The sequence below is a fragment of the Xenopus tropicalis genome, chromosome 1, assembly GCF_000004195.4.
Source record: "Xenopus tropicalis strain Nigerian chromosome 1, UCB_Xtro_10.0, whole genome shotgun sequence".
Classification (NCBI taxonomy): domain Eukaryota; kingdom Metazoa; phylum Chordata; class Amphibia; order Anura; family Pipidae; genus Xenopus; species Xenopus tropicalis.
In genome coordinates, this window is record NC_030677.2 from 128,538,752 (window position 1) to 128,548,771 (window position 10,020).

Sequence of the window (10,020 nt, forward strand, 5' to 3'; positions counted from 1 at the left end):
ATTGTATATAAATCCAACCAAATGAGCTTGTATCTGTCAAAAAATATATATATATATATATTTATATATATATATACTGTATATGGAGCTGTTTTTCATCTATTTCATCTAATTTGAGCTTGAAAAGAAATGATGAAGCTCTGAAAATTACGCAATATAAGAACAAACCAGTTCAGTGCCTGTTATTAATTACAGTTTAAATATAGTAGAGTGCTGAAAAGGAATGTAATAGCATGAAAAGATTAAATAAGATGCAACGTAAAATGTTATGTGCTTGGGGGCAGACAACATTTCAATTTTTCTCTGCTATCAGCCTGAGAAAGGAGCGCTTTAGAGAATTAAGTGCCACGGTGAATTAGCCAAGTGTTGAGGTCATAAAAATGTATGTGTATGTACAATATATATATATACCTACTAAAATAAACACAAATAATTTAGGGAGAAATTATTTTGTGTATATTATAAAAGGACCTTTTCTAAGCAAATGTTCAATCTGTCTTCATTTTTTTGTGTATTTTTTTTAGTAATAACATTGCTATTCTGCCTTTTACCGGCTTGCGACTGAAAATGTTATGTGGTGGTTTAGGTCACCGACCCCCGAAAAACAGATCAATCGTTAGGTTTCAAGTTTATGGTTATTTTTCTTCTATATCCCACTAGGCAGATTTATCAACATTTTTGCAGTTTTTTTTAATTCAGGTTTCTGAAACTAAAATTTTATAGATTAATTAAGCTGAATAAACTCAATCACTCGAACATAAAAATACAGAATATAAAAATATATAACTATGCCTATAAAAGTTCATTTTAAAGGAAACTACCCCTGTAAGTGCTACTATTGATTTTGTATTATTTTATAACGTATTTATTTATAATGTAATTATACAGAAAAATACCTATGTGTGAAATGCAGTAACTGCTATTTTTTATTTTTTTTATTTTAGAAAGAGCCAGTAGTAAAAAGCAGTCCAGCTATTACAAATGACTACATTCACTGACATTGATTAGGGAACAATATATGACTATTTATAGTTTTATGACTGAAGCAGTTTGTTGGGATTCAGCAAGAAACTTAGTGCTCAGATCCAAATAACTTGTATTGTTTTTTCCTTTCATTTGCTCTGAAACAGCAAAATAACAGGCATCATTTTAACAGATTCCTTATGCAGATTACATGGTTTTAGAAAATAAACTTATTTTGAACAATGCATTTAGATGAATAAGTACTGCCAAATGTGGTCTGTTTGTTCAATTATAAGCTTTTTATTATAGGTCTTTTGCTTTACTTTTATTTTTTTTATATTCACTGATTAATACCTTCCTAAACTCTTTCTTTCTTATTTTTGTATTTTTCTCTGTAATTGTCTGTTTCCCTTCTTCCTTGTCTTTTGCTGTCACCTTGTATCCTGTCTTCAATTTCTGGCCCTAAAACAAAATAGTTTAGTCATTAGACTTTACAGATCTTTGCTTTTGTTTTCTAACTTGTAGGTGACCATTCAGATCTAATTGCTGATACGTTACCATGGGCAACATCACCAGTGATGTTTGTCTCCAATGTTAATAAATATTCCCTTTACAGTCTTTCTGGAATGAACAATTTATTATTAAAAAATAGCTTAAATTCTGTATAACCTTTGCAACTTTAAATAATTTTGTGTCTCTAATTCCATCCCTTGTAGTTGGTTGCTATGAGTTACTAGATCTACAGAATGGTTTTCACTTTTTATTACATTAACTGCTATGACTAACACCACATAAAGACATAGAGGAAAAGCCACACTGCGTCCGATGCAAAAAATATGCAAAGTTCCAACAGCAGCAGCTAGGAAATATGTGAAGTGCCTCCTGGACTGCAGAACATTATGGTTGTTTGCTGGTAAATTGGTCCATTATCCGGAAAGCTTTGAGTCACGGGAAGACTATCTCACATAGACTCCATTTTAATCAAATCATTCAAAATGCTAAAACATATTTCCTTTTTTCTGTAATAGTAAAACAATAGCTTGTACTTGGTCCCAGCTACAACATAATTAATCCTTATTGAATGTAAAAAAATCCTAATGGGTTTATTTAATGTTTAATTGATATTTAGTAGACAAAGTATGGAGATAGAAATTATGCAAAGACCCCCCTTCTCTAGAAAACCTCAGGTCCCAAGGATTCTAAATAATAAATCTGTTAGACAGAACCGTATCAGTACTATAACGGTGAAGATGTTTGTGACCATGGAACCTGGACACATAAAATCATGCCAGTGAGAGGCCTAGCAGTAATGATATAGTCATTCATCCTGTAATCCCATGAGATCACACAATTGTCTACCAAAACCTCCTATGCAAGGCCTTATTGTATTGTTGCAGGTATAGTCAACCAGTAATATAACTGGAAGAAACATTCCAATTTAATGGTTTAATATGGATGGACCCATGGCACCCTATCTCAAAAAATTAGTAGATCACAATAATTTGACATTGTATGTTAAAAAATTAAATATTTCTCGGTAAAAGGGCTATATTCCAATCCTGTTTCATGGTAAAGATTTTATTTTGTGCACCAATTTTGCTAAAAATCACTGAAAAATAATCTCACCAGCATATGAATACCTTTGCTATAGTCAAATATAGAACTATTTATGGAACTACACTTGTGCCTCATAGAATTAGTGAAACATCTTAATGATTCTCTAACAACTAAAGGAAAATTATTATAGAATTTTATTATATATATATATTTATATATAATTATATATTCAAAACTCACATAGTTTACAATTCATATATTCAGATCATATTTTTACATTTAAATATAGAACTTTTTACAAAAGAGAAGATGTAACTGTAACTGTATATACATAATATTTATCAGTCATGTACAAAAGGAGTATCAGCACAGGTACTGCAACGAGAAAGATGAGAAGACAGAACAAGCCCATTGAGCACAGGCTAAGGACCATTTACTGACTAGAACGTTTGACCGTGGTTGAGGGCCTTTTGAGAATTGACTCTACAGAGAAGGGTAAAGGTTCACTGACAGTCAGCTTTGTTCCTGACTCATTTCCTAAGAAGAAGTCCTTGTTGTGTCTGTCAAATGTAAATTTGTATTTCTGATTTTCTTTGGATGGATATTCTCTGAATTTCTTTGCAGGCTCTTCATAGAGATCTTTGACACATGGGGGTTTTAGATCTTCCAATGACTTTTCAAGATGTGCCTGCTGGAGCAATGCATGGAATGGGTTGTATTTTAAAGAGTGTGGCTGCTTTGTGACCTCTTTGCTGATTTTGTTCATTAAACTGTCCTGTGCAGATAAGTGGTCCTTAGAGGAAATAAGCGGGAAGTTTCTTTTGGGTGGTGAAAAGGCAGACCTTTCTGCATTGTCCTGAGGCAGGCTTCCATAATCATTCTGAGGGTGTAGGATTGGATTGTCTATTTTTGAAGGTGCCAGCAAGTCATGTTCTGAAGTCTGACATTCACTAACTGGGTTAGACTTGGAGTCCCAGTTTGGCCCTGGTTTCAAGGCCTGCATGGCTGTTGCATTTAATAGACACTGCTGGTAAAGAAGAGCATCACTGATAGGTCCAGTCTTTGGCCAAACCAAGAACCTGGAAGGCACAGGATATTGTCTGTATGTTGTAGCCACACTGACATTTGAGGATATGAGTTCCATGTTCCCAGATCCTGAATATTGCATTGTGAGATCAAGGCAGGTAGGAAGGAAATTGCAGAAGTCCTTGTTAGGGACGTCAGCCTGTGGGGGCCCATACGCTGCTTTGTAGGAATTATATTCAGCAGCATGAACCATACGGTTAGGTAAGAAAAGTCCAGCAGCTTGAGTGGCCTCCAACATCTCTCTCTCTTTAAACTCCCTCTCCAGCATGATGTGCTCAAGTTCCTTATCTGCAAAGGCTCTCCTCTTCCGCATCCTGTCACTGACCTGGGCAGGCAATGGTGGACTGGTGCCCAGGTAGGAATCAGTTTGCACCGGCCGGTAACCTAGAAGAACAAGTCATATATTAAAATGGGCTGCAGGAATGAAAAATGTCTGTGCTATCTAAAACAAACTATAACTCTGTCCTCCTGCCATAAATTGAATGAAACAAGGTTCAGTGTAAGTGAAATATTACATCATTCCACCTAAATCAGGGAGATTTTAAAAAAAATAACTGTTTTGAAATACACTATTATGTCACAGTACACCATGTAAAGCATATCTATACTTATGTTTGTCTGCAAATGTGTAGATGAGAAAAAAAATTCTTATGCATCATTTAACACCCATTTTCTTAGTAACAATTAACCCTTTGCCTTAATTTGAACCATCAGTTATAATTATATTATGTATTGTTACAGGTGTATTTAAAACAAAATACTGTTTGACAGCTTTTTTCTGCCCAAAATGTGCTGTAAAGATTTCATGTGGGTATTAATAAATTGTAGAATGGAATTATTTTGTTTTACTAAATAAAACAGGAAAATTGTTCTTTTTTAATGTCAGAAAGTAATAAATATAACCTACTAATAACTTCCCAATAGACGTTAACAATTTCCATTACTCCAAGTGCAATTATAATTTTACAAAAAGGCACACAGAATGCATACAAGTACATTGCCACCATGGTACATACAATAGGCATCTAAGAAACCTAACTTATTCCAGGAAGAAGGGAGAATTTTTTGTTTAGGGACACTAGGAAGATGATGGCTTTTCATGGGAGATCTTATAATTATTTAGTTATAATCTTCTTTATTATTTGTTATTGTGGGACTATGACTGACTTTCAATAGCAGTTAATGCAGAGTTATCACTTTGTATTAACTGCTGTTGAAAACCCCTAGCTAAATAACCCTTATGAAATATAAAGATAGGATGGAGTTCTTTGACTGGTACAAACTATATGATCACCCGACTCCTTATTTTTATGATATTCTGATATTTTACAGTTTTTTCGTTTGTTTATATATATATATATATATATATATTACAGTACACAGTATATAGGACAGTATAGTGACAAATGTCTTCTAATTACTGCTGGGATGTGTGTATTTTGGTTGAATGTTTCCTCTATTTAACACTGGAGGGGACAAGCTAAAATGAGCAAGACCAATTTGATTAGTAACAGATGGATTGCCCCATTACCTAGATATTATTCTCTCAGCCCTTTATGATGCCCTTAGCCAGACTGTAACGCCACGAAAGGATCTCTATACCTAGGCTCCATGGTATGGTTATGTCCTACCCACAGGCCAGACTGAACAAAGAGTTACAGATGAGAAGAAACTCGAAGGGAAACTAGGAGAAAAGAGAAAAAAGACAGACTGTTAAGACAGAGCAAGAAGATGAAATGGAAGACGTGGAGTTGCACAGGGTAAGCGCTCTGATCGCTTATTATTAAGAGACTGACCGCTATGTGCGATCCTACAGGGCAGGAGTCACGGCTCATTAGCGCCTCTGATCGCCCGCCGCCTGCCCGCCCCGCACATCCACTGAGCATTAATGGGGTATTTCCCTCTATACACTCTGTAAATTTCCCTGTACGGTCCCGTTCAGCTATATGCAAAGGGATCTCTCTACCTGGCAGCCCCAGACTATTGTGCGAACAGCAGGGCAATTTGCAAGTAAAAAGACAAAACACTGCTGTTAAAAGCTAACGATCTGACTGACAGAGATGAATCTCTATTTCTTTAAACATCGTTTAAACTCAGTACTAACAGATTCACACCAAACAGCACCATCTATATAGTCTTAATTTAATAGCACCTCTGATAAGTGCAACATTATATTAGAGGCAATGGAGAGTAAATAAATACCTAATAAATCCTATTAAAAATGTTTAATTTGTATGATTAGATATATAAAGACGATGATGATAGATAGATGATAGATAGATAGATAGATGATGATGATAGATAGAGAGAGAGAGAGAGAGAGAGAGAGAGAGAGATGATGATAGATAGATAGATAGATAGATAGATAGATAGATAGATAGATGATGATGATAGAGATAGATAGATAGATATAGATAGATTATAGACATCTAGCTTCTATACCTAATCCCTAGGTCCTAAGGTAAGGTGTTAGACCTTGCAGTATCAGAAGCTAAATGTATTTCCTAGAATTTACCAAAGCTGATCCATGAACGAAAACTATTTGCATAAAGTCGCTTTGTGATTAATACAGCCCTGGTTTTGCAAATGAGAACAGACCATAAACATGGTTTATCTGGGGCAAGCAAATCAAAGAAGCAAGCCATAAGCTTACATAGCGGTGTGGTTTTTCCTTCTATAGATACAGTTTACTGGTGTTTTGTACCAAGGACACAAATTAATGTTTTTGTTGCTATAGGTCTGCGATTTCACATTGTTATAATCTCTTAGCCGTATTATCCTAACGAATTTGTCCAAATCGTTTTAATAATTTGCAATATGTAAAGTGCCTCCTTAGCTTGGAGCTTACAACATCTGCATTATTACTAGTGCAATAGAGAAGGATAAATAACCAATTTAATGCAATGTAACGATAATACATAGTGGGTAAATTGCCAAAAAGAGTTCAAGGCACTTACACCCACACTGTGAACCAGCGAGGAAATGACTTTTAGGGGGAGGATGGAGAATCACTTACCTTCCAGAATACTCTTGGCCAGTAGGCTCGGGGGGCGAATGTGCCTCTGATACACGGGCTTGCGCTCTGCAATACTGGGCTTGGCAGACAAACCTTTCTTATCCTGAGGAAGGAAACGAAAAAAGAACATAAGCGATCAAACTAACTGCCTTGATTAGTTCCTACTGCAATGTCAATAAAAACCCCACAATCGGCTTAAACTAGGGAATATGGACTGTGTTTTTATGCAAACTTGGCTTCCTCTGATCCGGAAACCAGCGGCTTTAACTACAGCAAACACAATAAAATGTTCAAGGGAATATTTACTAGTTTCAACACAAAATAAACCGACCAGTTACACTGTTTTCATGGGAAACAAATGGCATTTCTTAAGTGCAGCAAAACATCGAGAACAATCTTGTATAAAGAGTCATAGGAAATCTGTTCTGAGACCATTTGCTAGAGATACCCGCAATTATATCTGTTTTCTGTGGAGGCAGGTGGGCAGCATGAACCCCAAGAAACTTGGAAAATCAGATAAAAAAAAAGCTAAAGGCAATTAATAGTTAATAATTGCCTCATCTCTTTAGATGTTTAATTGAAAATGTAAATTTCACATTTTATATTGAAAAAAAAGCAGGCATGTTTTATGCAATGGAATAATTATTTAAATATATATATTTCTATATATATATTAAATATTTCGTTTCTACAAAATTATAAACGGTTGGGCACATTAATATATTGGCAAAGTAGGAATGAAAGTTTAGGGGTGTGTATGTTAGAAGGGCACCCTGCCAAGAGGAAATCCTGTTCGTGTATGGAAGAAGCAAAGAGAGTAAAAATCAATAGAAATATAAATAACCAGTCAATGTGCCTGGCACTTGCTGGCATCTGCTGTAGCCAATGTATGGTAGTACAAGCGAGTACATTTGATCCCAGGCATCTGGAATAATGCAGAGAACCAAACAATGTAAATCCGGTAGGTTGGAGCTGCCAAACGGTTTCTTGTTGCTCATCTGTTTATATGATAAAAAAAAACTAGCCCAAGCTAAAGCTATTTTGATTTTACTATTACCACTTCTATTTTCAACAAATAACAGTATTCATACTACATAGTAATTCTAATAATTCAGTTACATTGCTATCGTATATATTATGTGTAACCCATTCATTTGTCATGCAAAGTATTGGTGCTATGAGGTGAATTCAGAAATCCATCTATTAAGTTTGTTACTCCAGGCCCACTGGACGTTCAGAACACCTTTTGGGTGTTCTGGATAAGAGGACCGACCTAGAAGTACTAGATAAACTGGTATGATGGCACTTCCAGGCAATGGCATGTTCCTGCATTCAGTGATACAGGCAGGTAAGTGATACTACCCCAGAATGAGCCTGTAAGATTATGCCTAATTCTCTACATGCAGCAGAACAATAATATTATTTCGGAAGGCATTTTAGCCTGACACATCACAGCCACAGGCGATTACATTGCAGTAATGTATATTGGGCAGATCTGAGATGGCACCAGACAGGAAGGTGACACTGTGTGTATATGTCCCTTGGCACTCACCTCTGTGGCCTGCTGCCTCCTGAGTGCCACCTGTGCAGCCATGACACGTTGCCTCTCAACCACCAGCAGGCAGTTAGCACACTGGCAGTCCCTCCAGCGGCAGAATCGTTTGTGGCCCTTTAGACAGGACACGACCCCGTGGTTCCTGCATCTGGCACATTTGGGGGTCCTGCTCAGCTTCCTTTGCTCGCCTCCTTTTTCATTGGCCTTCTGTTGCTCCCCTTTACTGACCGGGGCACCATCAGCCCCTTCCTGCTCCTCCTCATCTTCATCTTCTTCATCGAGGTGCCTTGCCCTGCAGAGCTCAGGCTGCCCATCTCCCTCCAGCTCCAGGCTCTCCACGTCTATCTCTGAGTCCCCGGCCAAGGATGAACAGTAGGAGGACAGAGGAGAAGAGGAAGGGTTGGAGGAGGAAGAGGACGGGGCAGGTGCCTTCATCTCGTACATCTCCAGCTGCCCTCGGACTCCAGGCAGGTCCTGCTCCCCGGCTCTACTCTCTTTACCTATGGACAGAGCAACCAAAAGCGTTTCAGTATCAGTGTTATGTTTCTATCTCTCTGCCCACAGATCATTATATTATTATCTTCATACCTAGTCACTCACCCACTGCTTTATATCCATCTATCATCTATCTATCTATCTATCTATCTATCAATCATCTTTCTATCTACTGTATCTATCTATCTACTGTATCTATCTACTGTATCTATTTATCTATCTAGCTATCTATCATCTATCTATCTATCTATCTATCTATCTATCATCTTTCTATCTACTGTATCTATCTATCTACTGTATCTATCTATCTATCTATCTATCTATCTATCTATCTATCTATCTATCTATCTATCTACTGTATCTATCTATCTATCTATCTATCTATCTATCTATCTATCTATCTATCTATCTATCTATCTATCTATCTATCTAATCTATTATTAGGTATATTATTACAAGGGAGCTGTATAGTTTCTCTCCCTGACAATTTCTTGCTGTGCCCCACTGTCCCTCACTTCACCATACAAATACATACAATTTGTCTATAAACAAACTCCAAGCGTGACTATAAAAACACACAGAGCCCCGAGAGAAAGGAGAATTAAAGTAGAGGTATCACCGCAGAATGTGCGTTACATTCGCCTAGTTATATGAATTAAATAATAAAAATAATAAATATGTTTGGTGAACTCTGTGCATTGATACAACTAAGCTAAAGCACACACATGCCAGCAGCGCCGCCTCGCTGAACGGTAACATTTCTAGTTACAGAAGGATCTACCACTTCATTCTCATGAACTTAGACTTATTTTGTATTTTCTTTCCTTGTTGGGGATCATCAGCAAACACACAGCCCAAACATGCAGCGATACAAACACCCAATACACAACTAGCCCCATGATCCCAGTGAGGGACTGTAATTTACCTGCGCCAGGTGGTGCCAGATCCGATCCGGGCAAGTTGCGCTCACTGACAGCGATCAGCAGATGTTGCGGCTCCAGTAGAAGTGGAATATTTCCTCCACTGCTGTGTGCAGATCTGGGTCAGAATGTTCCTAGGATCCAGGTTGGTGCCCCCGGCAGAGAGATGGAGCTGCTAATCCGCTGGTTACTAGCCTGTTTCTAGCAGGGAGTCAGTGTGGGAGCTTTAATAGCCCCTGGCACTCAGCACTCACAGCGCTCTTACAGAATAAGCGGAGGGTTTGGCGTTTCTCCGCGCTGATTGGCTGCTTGAAAGGGCAGGACAAGTTTTATTGGTCATTAACGTCGAGAAAGCCCTTCCCTGCCAAGTACAAGCCCCTCCTCCTGCCCTTGCAGCAGTGATTTTGGGCGCTGACATTAGCAACAGT

The 10,020-nt window shown here is 37.5% G+C and overlaps 1 protein-coding gene across 1 annotated transcript; it reads right to left on the reverse strand.

The window, feature by feature from the left end:
* Positions 1 to 2,696: 2,696 nt before the first annotated feature.
* dmrt2 (doublesex and mab-3 related transcription factor 2) lies at positions 2,697 to 9,778 on the reverse strand. The gene is given in 4 exon segments (NM_001100256.1): positions 2,697 to 3,990; positions 6,623 to 6,725; positions 8,175 to 8,677; positions 9,598 to 9,778. Coding segments are annotated over 3 exon segments (1,587 nt in total). The 5' UTR covers positions 8,622 to 8,677; positions 9,598 to 9,778; the 3' UTR covers positions 2,697 to 2,953.
* Between the last annotated feature and the right edge of the window lie 242 nt (positions 9,779 to 10,020).